Source organism: Poeciliopsis prolifica, unplaced genomic scaffold (assembly GCF_027474105.1).
Source record: "Poeciliopsis prolifica strain line A6 unplaced genomic scaffold, Auburn_PproV2 SCAFFOLD036, whole genome shotgun sequence".
Lineage (NCBI taxonomy): Eukaryota > Metazoa > Chordata > Actinopteri > Cyprinodontiformes > Poeciliidae > Poeciliopsis > Poeciliopsis prolifica.
In genome coordinates this window covers 5,847,009-5,862,314 of record NW_026562411.1, presented here as the reverse complement: position 1 = coordinate 5,862,314, position 15,306 = coordinate 5,847,009, and the positions used below count along the sequence as shown (strand labels likewise).

The following is a 15,306-nucleotide window of genomic DNA, read 5'->3' as shown; positions in this document are numbered from 1 at the left end:
CAAGGTTTTCTCTGCTTTAACACACCTGATTTAAATAAATGTGCTATTAACTGACTTCTACAGGGCCCGATCAGCCTCTACGGGGATAATTAAATCATTAGAATCAGGTGTGTTGGGGCAGGGAAACATTTAAAAACATTCAGGGCAGATCATGACAAGCAGCACTGTGTTAATCCATAATTCATATCTGCGTAACTCTGTTCAGGATTGTGTCATACTGGTTTCAAACACCAGTATAACACAAAGGTGTTTGAAAGACATTGGTCTTTCAAATAAATTTTAACCATTGCTGGTATATGAATGCAAATCATTTTGCAGAGAAAGTGAAGTATATGCATCCACTGACCAAAAAAGTCCTTGATTTGGTGTGAATGATTTGATTTGTGTGATTATAAGAAGAACAATGGAGTTTTACCCATTATACGAGGCGTGCGGACGGCCCGGCGGTGATATTGGTAAATAATAGTACCCACACATCTCATAAACATTTCCACTGACCCAAGACAAATGACACCAATGTATAATTATCATATTGTATATCAGGCTTTATAGGACATTATGACATCTGTGCCTTTTGCCCTGACACAAGTCTTGAACTCGGTCCAAAACCCCATGTCATCCCACACCACATGTGGACGGCTGGCATCAGCTGCACCGAGGGTTAATTGTCCTCTGTGCGCTGCCATTAAAAACCGAGCAACGAGAACTCTGTTTAGTGGTGCCACAATTGGGACCCCTAGACTATAAAAAAAGAGTATTTTATTCATGTTCATGCTCGGAAATAAATCAAGAGTTCTTCTTGGATTGTGTCTCCTGAGACTGTGGTGCTGTCTTTCAGTAAAGTAAAGCCCATCCACACAAGGTACTGGTATGTCATGGCGGTAACACAGATAAGTCCTTCAGTCACCAATCACAAACCCTAATCTTGCTCCAGCTGAACAGATTTAACTCTAGTTTCCACTCTTTTTGCAAGATCAACTCCGAAAAGAGTGGAAATGTTAAAGTTTCATACTAAATACTTTTATTTGGGTCCAAAAAGATGCAACACTAATGCACAGTGTCCCTGGACTGCAGGCTTCTTTATCCATTTGAATGGATGTTGTAACCCTGAAGGGTTTATTAATGCATCCAGTTCACAAGATAACACCTGATATTAAATTCAATTGAGTGAGGCAAAAATATATCAAAATCCAACTGTCTTTTTACTGAAACCCACTTATCCTCAGTAATCAGGGGTGAGCTGATTACTTACTCTAGTCTCTGAGCGAGAAACAGAATTAATCTTGAACAGGTAATTTCATTTAAAAAGATTGTTTGATTGTTTTCATAACTAAAGGTTTCACAATTTGTTTTAAAGAATCTGAAATCAGAGAACTTGTGTATCCTAAAATATGTACAAAAAAATATAGGAAATTTCATTTATTTAAATTACTGCGATCTGCAAAACCCTTTTCAAAAACCTCTAAATTGTTGAGTCACAGTTTGCTACATAGCAATCGTAAGCCAACTCCAGCTCCTCACCTGTCACCACTCCAATGGCTCCTGGAGAATCAAGCAAAACAGGAGACCTTTAATTAGGATTTTTTTTCCCGCTTATAGCTTAGGAAAACACAACATGGCATCAGATTATTACATACAAAATCTAAAATTTTTAATACTGAAATTTGGGTTTGATAAAGGTGTATTTAAAACTTGCTTAAATGTTGTTATTTTGAAAGATATATATGTTTAATATGACAAATGAGCATCATCAGAAAGCATATTTCAAATTACTAAAGGTACCTGTAGAATTATCCAGTCCAAATTGAACCAGTCTACATATTTTGTTAAATTTTAAAGTGTTCCTTATTTCAAGATACATTTTTTTTAAGAGAATAAAAGATAAACAAAACTCAAACTATGGCACCTTTCTTTCTTTGCAGTCTCTGTGTTTTGTGAAAGAACTAAGGCGTCAAGGGGGTTGAAGTCAACCTCCCTGTTACTTTCCACTTCATCGCCAAATGAATTAATCCCAGCCTCAATTCAGCTGCTGTGTGAGTGTAAGCTGTAATGGCTAAAATGCGAGATGTAGCAACTACAGATGGTATGTTTTGTCTTTTATGAAAAGGCGAACAGCAAATACCAGTTAAGGATGAGCATATCTTAGGTCTTAAAAGCAGAGAGACTTTCCTCACACATTGATAGCCTTTTGGGATCCCATAACACTGTGTCCAAACAACTTGTGTTTGTGTGCGTGTGCTGTCGTGTATTTATTTGTCCTTTCCTGGCACTTCTGCGTCCTTGCTAATAGCTGAATTGACATCCTGCAGTCTCCACAGGCTGGACTGCTATTATCACTACTGAGCTCTATACCCACGCAGGCACAGAGACGATTATCTCTGAGTATGTCAGTGTAGCCCGTGTTAACCATTGACACTCATTTCCTCCGGTTTCCCGTGGAATGTGCTTTAGAAATAATGCTTATCGACGAGGCTACACAAAGTGTGATTGTGTGTTGTGCATATTTGCATTCAGATTAGTTTACTTCCTCTATCGAAGACAAGTTTATGTGGGAGAGATTCAGAAAGTATTCACTTTGAATGGCAGCAAGACCCCAAAAAACACCATCTGCAGAATCCCTGGAGCCTCACAAAGTCAACAGGTTACTGTGCACGCTGGCCCCCAAATAAAAAAGCATATCCAACATGCTGATGGCTTCCAACTATGCCCTGAAATTTTGTTTGACTTTGTGACACTCAACCACCTGCACAAACATTTATTCAAAGGCAGAAGCACAAATGAGGAGAGGATGATAGATGCAGAGCTGCTGGTTTCCCCTGAGATCGTAAACTTCTCCATGTGGTTTTCTTTCCTTTTCTGATTCCTAAAGCTTAATGTTGTGCTGCAGTGTGAAAGACTTAGAGAAGTCATTCTGTTTTACCTAAGATTTTTGTCAATGTTTATTTAACTTCTGAATACTTATACATTTAGATTTCATAATAATGTGCATAAGATTTGTTGGAATAAGAAGCTTCGGTGGAGCTTTTATTTTTCTACTTTATGCAATTAGTGCAGAGTTTCATTCAAAGGGACTAATGTTGCTGGAGTTTATTTTGGTCCCTCTGAAAAAACAGAAAATGGGAATTTTAAAAATGTGGAATTGTTCACACATTGATGTCCGAGTAAAACTACTTCCCACAGTTAAACTCCCAAGTGAAATGTTCATTCAAGTCTTCACCTCTGGAGAAAAATAAATAAAATGTATATCAAATGTGAAAATGTGACAACCAAAACAGACAATAGACAGACTGAAGAGTTGAAAAGAGAAATTATGGAAACGGAGATTTTAAATCAAGGGATCCTTCATCGTGTGAGTCAAACCAGAGGGAACCAAATAGCTTCAGAGTCTCCCTGAGGTGTGGACAGAATCGGTCTTACTTGATGAAAAGCCAACCAAGAAGTTCTTCCCTTGACGCAAAGCAGGGATCAACTTTCTCTCGCCTGGTTTCACAGCTCTGCTAAAAACACACCCTCACATGTTTTCATTAAGATGCCATTGGGCTTCATTTCTCTCCCTACCCGTTGCTGAAAGTTGAAGTTCAGCTAAATTAGTTTAACTTCAACAGATTAATAATGAATCAGAATCTTGATCACAATCTGAACTGATGTAAACCTTTTGTGAAGATAACCAGGCAAGATGAATTTTAAACACAGGGGCTTGCAGAGCTATTAATACCTCCTGGACTTATAGTTGACTTGTACTATCTGTCTTTTCATTGTTAGCTGATGGATTAATCAGTTTTCTGTAAAATGTTCTCTGTCTCAAAAGTTGTATTTTACATAGATACATAGAGCTGATGTATAATTGCTATAATTTTTGTCCAGGTCTGCTTTGTTAATTTGTTTTTCAAATTATTCTCTTGAACCTCAATTCAAAAGCAAAGTCTGATTTTCATTGGTTGTCAGAACATTTTTATGCATTGTTAGTTGTGTCAATTTCAATTTTTTCAGTTGTTTGTGTTAATGGCTTTAACACAGTTTTATATGTCTGTATACATTGAAGTTTGTGGTTGTAATATAACAAAATGTTTTTTTTTTTTTTTTAATTAAGGTATTGTAATATTTTTATAGTACACTGTACTTGTCTGCCAATGGGACTCAAATGTTTTTCTTTTTTCTATAAAAGTTCTGCTGTCAGATTTTCTAAAGAAAAGCTTTTCCACATCATGATGCTGCCACAATGGGGATGGTAGAGATTTATGGACTGATGCTTAATAAAAGTTAAAAGTTTTGAATATTTTATGACCAAATCTCTCCACAACTTTATGCCTGACCTTTTTGGTGTTTTTCTTGTTCACTAAAATTCTTAAACGATCTTCTTAGGACTTTCACAAGTCATCCAGGTTTGTATTACACCACAATTTAACTATTTACCAAATTAAATAGTCATACATTTGGGGAGGTAAGGTATAGAAAAGCATTTATGATTTTCCTTCTGAACTTTCTTCCACTGCTACATCATGCAAAATCCCATCCAGAAAAACCCAAAAAACAAGAGCTGCTTTAGATCCATAGAAAGAGTCAGGATGAAAAGAGCAGTTAAAGAAATCTAGACTTGTAAAGCTAAATGAACTGTATTAAAATTTAAATATTTCATAAAACAATCAGAAATTAGTTCTGATATTAGCAGCTGTCAGCAGTCTTCACTAAAATACAGAGCTGACAGCAAAGAGCAGCAGCAGCTCTGTGTGACACTCTTAATTGGGATGCTGATGATTTCACTAGTTAATTCTGGGAAAGCCTGCCCACTACTGCATGGAAAGCAGAAAAGATGTCAATGACTGGAAAGTCCTGTTTTGCAGCAGTTTTATAAGGTCAGCACTGAGTAAAGGAGTGGAAAGTAGAACTGCTCAGTGTTGGCCTATACCTAAATCACAATTTTAGGCAATTTTGATTATTTCATTTCATCGCCACTGAAAATATTGCGTATTTTCAAAATCTGAACTCTCCATCAAAGATAGAAACTAAAAAAGCAATAAACTTATCTTGTTTTAAACATTTTATCAAAGTGAGATTAAGGCATCAGACATTACATCGATCATGTGACTTCTGTGTGCTCTCATCACCTGACAGAGTCCAGCAGATCTGGTGGATTTAGTTTCAGTGCAAAGAGGCAGGAAGGAAGGCAGCAAGAAGGGTGAGAGTAAGAGAGATCCTGGTTCCAGAGGTCACAGGAGCAGAGAGACCCAAGGAACGAGTTAACAGCTACTCCAGTAATGTGTCACAGAAAAATAGCTTCAGGGCCTCAAGATACTGGAAAATACCCGACTGGTACGTCACACATAGCTGCACCTTTTTAATACTGTAATGTATTAATGGTAAAATCAGCTGTCTTTCTGTGAGGACCATATCACATATCACGGTCCAGTCTGAAAATCTTGTGACACAAAGTTCAAGAGACTATAAATAATCTTCACTCGATGTAAAAACAGTATCAGCTATCTTGTGATTATCTTCTCTGTCATAAAGGAGTTTGTAAGGGCTTTTCTTCCCACGAAATCCGGGTGCAGGTCTTGATTTTGTTTTACTGAGTGGTCAGTGGTGAGTTCAGCCGTGTCATTATGGCCTCTATGTGTGTACATCTGCTCATAGATGTGAGCAGGGTGTGCCCTGGGAAGGCAGAGCTAGGGCCGAGGCGGGTTGGGTTTGTCAGACCGCAGAGCTCTGGTGCTGCTAAAACACACCTCCCACTGACGGACTCCCTCCATTACACCGCTGAGGAAACGGGAGCAGGCAGTGGGAAGGAAACCAAGTGTGTGAGCAGCTATAATGACAGAGCCAAAATCTGGATCTCTTCTGGGTGAAAGAAAGAAATCTCATCACCTTATTCTGTAAACCAAGTTTATTTTAATTCGTTGTGTATTACTCCACCTCTTGTTCAGATCCTGTTTCCCACCGATCCATGTGCCCTTGGCAGAAAACTTTTCTTTCCTTTTTTTGCCTGGCTGGCATGTGCTGTGTTTCCATTATAAATGTTGGATTTATATATATATATATATATATATATATATATATATATATATATATATATATATATATATATATATATATATATATATATATATATATATTGAAAACTTTTTGAAAAATTATTTTGTTTTGAATAATTGAAAAATTTGTTGTTGTTTTTTTTTTTATTGCCATGTTTCCAATGAGTGAATTTAGTTTTGTGATTTCAGTTTATTTTATGGTTCCTAAACATTAACGTTATCATTATAAGTACTGTTCTGCTTGACTGGTTAATTTGTCACTTCTAAGGAGAAATGACAAATTTGTCCTCTTTGTAAGATAGATAATTGGCTACAATAACTGTCTTTCTTTTACAAATGTCTGAAAAATGTTGTCGATATTTTGTTATGTTCATTCATAATTTTTAAAACTGCAATTAAAATCACATGTGAGTACGTTCATGAGATAGTTATTAAAAAATATGTTGCACCATCATCCTCCTTTCACTTCCTGCTGTCTTCTTCTTTGTGTTTTGCCTGTAGTAACATTCGGTTTTTGCTCATGTGACTTGTGTAATGCGAATAAAGTGTTTCCCTTGCATTTTTACATATTATGTTGGAATTTTGTGTGATGGGAAAAAGTAGTGCTTTAGAAAAGAAAAGTGGGGAAACTGAAGATATTTGGCTGGAGTTCAATGTTGTTTTTAAGGCCTGAAATCTCCCTTACCTCCCCAAATGTATAAACTATAAAATAAGACACTTAAGTTGAGGCAATAGATTCTTCCAAAATGTAATTTTTTCACAATTCCACACCTTTACTTTGAAATCTCTAAACAAAACATAGCGTTAAGCACACTTAGGATTTTGAACAATATCCCAAGCTTCTTTTGGAGTGGTGTTCCTGCACACTCTATATGAATAAAGTGAGTTTGAGTTAATTGCTAAGAAGAAAGGGCAAAATGCGGGTCTCTGTATGTAACATAGACATCCCCAGTACAAAGCATTGACCAATGTGGACTGATTGCTAATACACAACCCATAAAAATGTTTTGAAATATTTTTTTTACATTATAGCCCAACTTCTTGATGGAATCTGAATGAGATACAATAAAGTTTGTGGCTATGAAGTAACAAAAAATAATATAGTTCAAGGGGTATGAGTATGTTTGAAATGCAGCGTACAGAATGAAAATGAACAATATGTTACATGAATATAGAATCCAGATCAAAACAGAAGAAAAAGTAAAGAGCAATTTAAAAAAAAAAATAGGGGAAAAAAATTCGGATGAAGGTATAACGACTTGTAGGATGTTGAGAGGTGATCAGGCGCAAAAGAGACAAGAGGGAGATGAAGCTGCTCTTTAATCAGTGAGGGGCCACGTGGAGGCGGGCGGAGATGCCCACTGTAATCCGATACACGCTCACGAGCGCACGGCGTGCACGCGCGCCGGAACAGGGTGAACTGAGTGAGCAGTCCCATTTGCTGCCACAAACCTGGAGGAGACCGGAGGGGAAGGAGCGCGCAGCCGGAGCCTGCCTGCCGGGAGACAGACACACAGAGGCACACGGGCTGCTGCTGCTACTGCGCGTAAAGAGGAGGAGCGGAGGGAGTGGACTGAAGAGCAGAGGGCTGCAGCGGAGAGACGCACAGCTTTCAAGGAGGAGAAGAAGTCGAGACGAACCACGTTTATTTTCTCCGGAGCAGTTTTACGCACGGCAACTGGATCTGCGCCTTATGAGAAATACATTTTTTATTGGTCTGACAAATAACTGCTGTTGGGGCTGAACATAAAAAGGGAACATTAAAAATGAGAACCTGCCCTTTTTCAGTAGAGTTGTAAACGAAGCCTTAAAGATATGTTTGAAGACCATTTTTTGTTTTAAATTGTCGTTATTTTTTTACACTCTTTTTGGTGCGACTTGATCACCAAGTTAGATTTTTGTTTCTTTTTCATTTTAATTTGAGTGTCCCTTCTGTCCAAGATCTGCTCCAATACACGTTTTGACACTGTGTGGGACATCCTCACCCGGACTGTGCGCACCAACATGGATTTCGCTGGGATAAAACCGTGTTTGCAGTTCAAATCCTACAGACTTGATGCTTTTGTGCTGCATTAACTGCTGGTTTCTGGCGAAAAGAAGCAGTGACAATAACTCACATGAACTGTGTCAAAGAGCCAAAACCGTATTTCTTGGAGAGCCGCAACCCGGCGTTTGGATTGTGATTGTTACCCCTGAAGGAACTGTGGGAAAAGGACGGGGAAGTTTATTACCGGAACACTTTATTTTTAATACAAACCAAAAAAACTAAACAAAAAAACTAAACAAAAACAAGGAGAGTGTTTTTCATTTTTCCTCTGGTTTCTCGACACCTTGAGGGAAAAGATGGATTCATGTTTATGGTTGTGTGGATGTATTCTGCCGCTTCTTTTGCCTTCAGCTGTAAAAGCTGACGACGGAGGTAAGTTTGACACCTTTGTCTCCCGCGTAAATCCATGTGCCTCCCTCGGGTTTACAAGATGATCTAACCGCTCTTTTGAAAGGGAGTCATGAGTGAAAAGACACAAAACAAAACAAAAAAAAAACTCCACTTCGATCTGTGAGGCATCAGAAACAGTCAGTAGTGATTAAAATTCATTTTCTACAACACAACAGCCTCCACCTCATTTAAAATGTTTTGTCTATTTAGTATTGACTGCAATTAAGAGGAAAGTCGTCTATATATATATTTTTTTTTGTCTCTTTGTGTTCCAGTGCAAACAGTTTGCACCTCTACATCATGGAGTCATAGAAGTAAAATCTCGACAACATTCATCTGTGATCAGTTATCTGAATAACCTGTAAGCTTTGATGCAGGGTTAGTGAGGCTGGTTGTTTCAGTCCGCTCCTGCTCTCAGCGCGACCAGAAATGGATTGTGCGCTGATCTTGAATGGCATCGTCTTCCATCTAATTGTTAACTTAAGTCCCTCTTTTTAGTCGGGTTCTCCGGTGTCACCGATAATATAAACCAAATCCACGATAATACAGCCTAAGGAGCGAGTGACGCTGTCAGCGTCGACATCCTGATCAGAGTTTTACGTCCTCATTTGTGCGGACGCGACCTTATTCCTCGAAAGTTATCCCATAAGTCTGAAAACTGAGCACAACTTTCTAAACTTAGTTTTCAAATCTGGTGCCTCTACATTAATTTTCACAGCCAGGTCTGCCGAGAGGTTCTGGTGAAGCTGGCTTGTTTTACTGTCTCCTTCTGGCGGGGTCAGCTGAGCTCCGACACTGTTTGTCTGGTTTTCAAAGCCAGTTCGACTCCTGAATTTCACTTTTTAATGCACTGTCGTTTCTGAGAGGCACAACCCAACCTCTGCTTATCAGACACCGAAAGTACGTGCGTGCATTTACAGTGCATCTTCACGTAAAACAAGCCATCGTTTTACGCACAATGAATTTTACGCACCAGATTTCCAGCTCCGAGCAGCTTTGCTGTGCACATGATACCAGATCCCAGATCAGGAGCTGCTCGTATTAGTCGCTCTGCTTCTACAGGTGTGAACTTTTTAAGCGCTTTCAGGTAATGGGAAAAAATATGTCAATGCTGCGGGGAATTAAAAAAAATACTGCTTCATTTGAGATTACATATGAGTAGATTTTTATCTATTTGGTGATACATTTGAGTCTTTCCAAAGGGACTCTTTATGTCGACGCTTTCAGGTTCGTGTTCGTAACTATGGAGAATCAAGTCTGTTACTGTAGAGAAGAACCTTTTAGCGTTTCTGAAGGTTTCATTGGTTTAATAAAACCTCTGTCAGAAGAACTTTTAAGCAGCCGAAAACTGAAAACCCTGTCTGTCAAATGTTTATTATTATTATTTTTATTTATTTATTTATTTGAGTTAGTCAGAATTTACATAATCCTTTAATATGTTTAAGGTATTAAAACTCATCTGTTTTGATATAAATGTCTTATTTTCTCACCATGCTTAGAAATAAAACATTCTTACAACTTATTATTAACCGACAAGAAAAAAATATATCAATATATTCTGTTTTTCTGTAAAGGACCTGTTGTTTAGAACCTTTTTTACTGAATTAGATAATTAGAGATGCACAAATCCTGCTTTTACTCACCGGTTCCGATTTTGGGGTTTGTCTCATTTGCCGAACCCCGATTTGGCGCGATTTAGATCTTGTTTTTTAAGTACTGTAACACAAAAAGATCACAAATACAATTACTGCACAAAAGGGCTTTGAATCCAACTAGGGGGAAAAGGACTTTCTCGGTAGTTTGTGACGCTTATTACTCAGCATGCTTTTGACTGACTTGTGTTAGGCTGAGCTCGTGCTTGTTGTGGATACATTTAAAGAACAGTGTGGGGGGAAAAACAACTGATTTCTCATCAGATCATAAAGGTAACAACGGCCGATTGCTGGCACACTGACTGCAACTGGAAACAGAATATCTGCTGACATCAGATGAAACTTTTCCCTGTAGCTTCCCTCCAGCTCTCCCCCCGTGGCACTCAGTTGAGCATCCAGACCTTCTGCAGGATGAAGCTTCCTCAGCACTAAACTTTTAAAGTTGCCTTTCCTTTGCTGTTTCCCGAGAGATGAGCGAGGGAGGCACAGAGAGACGTAGAAGTGTGTATATGTTTCTATAAATGTATGTATTGCTATGTAAATGTAAAGCAGGAGGCAGGGGGAGATGGAAGTACAGAAAAGAGGAAGTATAAGAGACGGAAACAGACACGGGGAAGCAGCAGTAAAGATGCGATCCTAACGGAAGAGAGATTTTTAGCCTCGCTGTTTGATCCTGTTTCTTCATTCCGTTTGATCGCAGCTGCGCCTGGAAGGGAGATAAACGGACATAATTGGCCACTCAAGACCAGCTGTCTGCCTCTATAGTGTCTCCACTGAAATATGCTGGATGATGAAACAGGATCACCGCCATACACAGTGTTAGAAGTGCTCCAGCAAATTGCCCACAGGTAGAACTCAGGCTTGAATTATGTTATTAATATAATTGACATGATTGCTCCCACCCAACTTAGAGGCATTTTATAAGTCTAAAGTGGACGGGGAGCAAGTAACTCCACATACATACATGGATCTTATATTGCAAATCAGATGTTTTATCTGTTTTGAGTTGTTTTCTTCTTGCATTGCATCTGTAAAACACCCAAAGCAACTTTTTGCTGCTGCTTGAGGCTTAAGAAAAACCTGTATGATCAGTGTTTAATATAACCTCAAGGTTTAAACCTACTTGTGGGTTCAGTTTGTTATAATTAATTATTACATCAGGCTGAGTCAGAGGGCTCTGTAAGCCATCAATAAAACAAATTATCCATTTCACTTGTTTGCCTAAAGAGCTTTTGCCCATTTTAGCGCCCTGCCACAAACATACAATGCTTTTCCAAAGACACCGGTTATATATTTGCCAGGTTACCAACTGAAGTGAAATTTTGTGGGATTTTTAAGGCTTTCAGTGCCAAACTGGTGTTATTGCTCAGTTTGGGTTTGAATTTGTCTTTGTTCTTTGCTTTGGTTATTCTGCCTTGGGGTTATTTTTGTGTTTTGTTCTGATTATTATGATAGTTAGCCGATGTTGTTGTCTTTTTAACTCACGTTCTCTCACACCTTCTGTAAATTCAGTGTAACACACCTGACCATGGTCCCACTAATGGCCTTCCGAGCATTTAAAAATCCCTTTTTTTCAGTCAGTTCTTTGCCAGTTCTCTGTTCTGTTGCAATGCATCCTGTTCCTCTTGTGTTTCTCACTGGTTTTGATCTCTTCTTTGTGTTTTGCACGTGCTAGCAAATTTGCTTCATTTTGTTATTCCCCAAAAATTCTCCAACTGGAATGATTTATGACAAGTAGCGTATAATTGTGAAGTGGAATGAAAAGGATGGTTTTTAAAACTATGCAAAACAATCTCTTTTTTTTCGATACCAGTTTTGCACATCTAAAGACTGAGATTTCAAAATTATCTTTGGAAATAAAAACAAACTCAATTAGTGTGCATAAACAGCAGTGGGCCTTTTGAATGCATGAATAGTTTCAGATGTTTTGCACCCTGACAAGATTGCTTTAACCTCATTTAGCTCTGTCGAACTTCCAGTAAACTCTAACCAACTTCTGTGCACCTACTGTGTCATGCTGCCACTACTATATGCCACAGCGTACTTGTACAATGTCAGTTTAGATGAGTGGATAGCTCTGTGAGGTATGTTCATAGCCTTAGGTATTACTTTATAATCTGAACCTGCTTTAAAATTCAGCTCCACATTATCTCTGACCTGTTTTGTATATCTATCAGTTTTCATAATGCTGTATTTCCAAAAATGTTTTTTTTTTTTACTAAATGACAAAAGCAACAGATTGCATTGAATTTTATTTAGAAGTATGAGAATAAAACTAGCTATTCTACTGCCACTTATTAAAGTTTTATTTATAAATCACATTGAAGACCTTGACTAATTTTCCACATTTTTTTACAAATCTTCTCCACTTTAAGCAAATTTTCACTCAAAAGTCCAGTAAAAACATCGACATTTAGAGACGTAATGAATAAAATGTGGAATAGTTCAAGGACATGTTTGCTTTCTCACATCATTTCTTCCCCTCAGAGTTTAGCTGAAAATATTGAAAACATTCCAGCTTTTTGAATTGAATTTGGATAAATAATTTTAATAACTTTTGATTTAAAGAGGGCATTTAACACAGTAAAATAAAATATGTTCCACATAAACAATTAACAGGTGAAATTAGAAGGCGTTTCTGTATGCATTGCATATTTCCCTGGATATCTCGCAATTTTCTCTTGAGATGTTTTTCATTACAGCTGCATTGTCAGACGTGTTGATTCACAGGTGCAGAGGGTAGAAAGGCATAAAATACAATCTATTTACAATGACTCACCTGGAGGAATTGTAAACTTCGCTCCCAGCAGAGCGCACTGAAACAATGGAGCAATAAAACCGGAGCATGAGGGAGGGAGGAGAAAATATAAGTAGCGTGAAGAATCTTGAGTGTTTCAGGGCATAAAAGAGGGAGGTAAAGGGAAGAAATAGAGGCAGGGAGAGAGGAAGAGAGAGTGGGAGTATTATAGGGCGTTAGAGTAACAAGAGGAGAGCAGCTGGGTGTGAAGCAGTAGTTGAGTGGAGCCACCTGCAGTAAACCAATCCAGATTTATTCCTCTCCTCTGCTGAGCTCAGGAGGGTTTCTGGCCAAGGTAGGGCATTAAATACACTCTGATTATGATGTATGGAAGGTGGAAGACTCAGATTTATGCCTAAACATACAATTTAATCCAATGGATCCTATTATTTACAGGACTATATATTGTATTGTTTACAGGCAACATTTTCTTTATATATAGTTTTGTCATAAAGTATATTTTTGCAGAATTGAGAGAAAAAAATATATATTTCTACATTTCAGTGAAAATTGGGTTCAGGTCATTCTTTCCTATAACTGAGTGAGCAGGTGACTCTTTGCTGGAGACTTTCCTTGGATTGTGGTTTGATTATCCCGAAGGAAGCAGGTGCTTTCCATCAGGTTTCAGGATTAGCAGCTATTGCTTTTCTTATGTTTTCCTCAAATAACGATTTTACAAAGATTTATTTTCTCCTATTTTCCTGAAGTCACATTCAAGCAGTCTAAAACATTGAGAAAAGACACAGCTTTTTGCCCAAACCATGTATCCATGGTATTTAGCTTTTGTATATGGCTACATTCACATAGTAGAGAAATGCGACCAAATTCCAATAATTTTTTTCACCCATGTGAACCATATCCAACTCTTTCATTCTGAGCGGCACAATCTTGATTTTCTTACCCCCAAAAATCTGATGCGTCACTTTCAAATGTGGTACTAAATTAGATGCACATTCAGCCGTTTTAAAAACATCTGCAGTCTGAATGGTCATTGCACTTTTTATCCAACTTGTACGTCATTGATGTGCCGTGTCATGATTCTTCACCAGAGGAAACCAGATCCACACGTAAACAAAGGCTGAAACGTCATTACTAGTTTTGCTTTTGTTTTCTTCTCTCCTGTTCTTTTGTTTTGATCTTGTGAGAACAATGACAGCTTTCGTTGTGAAACAACTTTATCCTCAGATGATGACGATTATTACTTCTAAACAGTGCACTGATGTGTGACGTCTGCATTCTTCTGCCCATTCGGGTTGCTTTAGGGTCATAAATGGCTTTTGGATTCCGTTAAAAAAAACGAATTGACCACCTTTACTGATTGCCTTTGATGGAAAGACCCATCATGGACAGAGTTCTTCATCTTTATTTCTGAGCCCTCCCTCCTATAAACGGAGCTAATTTCAGTGACTTGTATCTGAAATGCTGTTTACTCTTTTATGACCCAAGTTGAGGGCTAGAATGTAGTCCAGCCTGTCAAATGGAGGGCATCACTTGGTAGCTCAGTGCTTTCTTCACCACTCACATTACTGCAGAGAAGGCATCGATCGTCTATCCATCTCCAACTATCACCCGTGAACAAAACGCCCAGATCCTGAAACGCTTCAGTGCGATGCAGTGACTGACCCTGGCCGGGGCATTGCTGCTCATTTCACACCACTCTGCTGCTTGTTGAAGGTCATGGCCTGATGACACCAGCGGATGAGGTGAGACCCTGAGGTTCCCAACGGTGACCAGAGTCCATGCATGAACGGCATAAACAAAATTGGTGATAAAAGGGACTCATGATGGGGTCCAATTCACAAGACGCAGGTCTTGGTTAATAAGAGAAGAGGGCTCTTTCAATCATCTTAAATAATATTGACTAATAATGTAGGGGGTCTGGAATTAGAGGGGGTGTTTTAGTAGCATCAACAACGTAGTTCACAAAGAGTGAATACAATTTAAGCCAATTATCCTTTGGCACATTTCTCTCAGTGTTTCTCTCATGTAAAAAAGAGAAAGGACAATTAGGGTGTCCAGCAGGATGTTCTAATTACAGTTATCATGTCATTAGTAAACTGTTAGCTTTCTCGTCTGTTTATTGGCCATGTGTAATCACTATAGTAATTATAGAAAATGGGGAGAGCAGCACGTCGAGTTGTGTTTGTCCACTTGTAAAGAAAAAATATCCTCAGATGGCAGCCGAGATCACGCAAATCCTTCAAATTGGGATATTTGCCTTTTCCTCGCTTCTTCAAAACCTCCGCACACAAAGAAGAATGTTTGTGTAATCGAGTCTGTGCACAAGCCAAGTCCCTGGAGAGTCGGCAGGGTGGTGCGAGGCCACAGGTTGTTTTCCTTTTTCTCTCTCTCTTCACGCTGAATCATCTTGTTGTTTTCCCCTCCTTTCAC

At 38.5% G+C, this 15,306-nt stretch overlaps 1 protein-coding gene across 4 annotated transcripts in view; it reads left to right on the top strand.

Moving 5' to 3' along the window:
• Positions 1-7,493: 7,493 nt before the first annotated feature.
• The window catches only part of LOC129374383 (neuropilin-2-like), a 114,675-nt gene continuing 106,862 nt past the window's right edge, over positions 7,494-15,306 (top strand). For all 4 annotated transcript variants that reach the window (XM_055052772.1, XM_055052770.1, XM_055052771.1 and 1 more), the window contains exon 1: positions 7,494-8,448. In XM_055052772.1, coding sequence (XP_054908747.1) covers positions 8,373-8,448 — 76 coding nt within the window. In that variant the 5' untranslated portion in view covers positions 7,494-8,372. The remainder of the gene's footprint in view (positions 8,449-15,306) is intronic.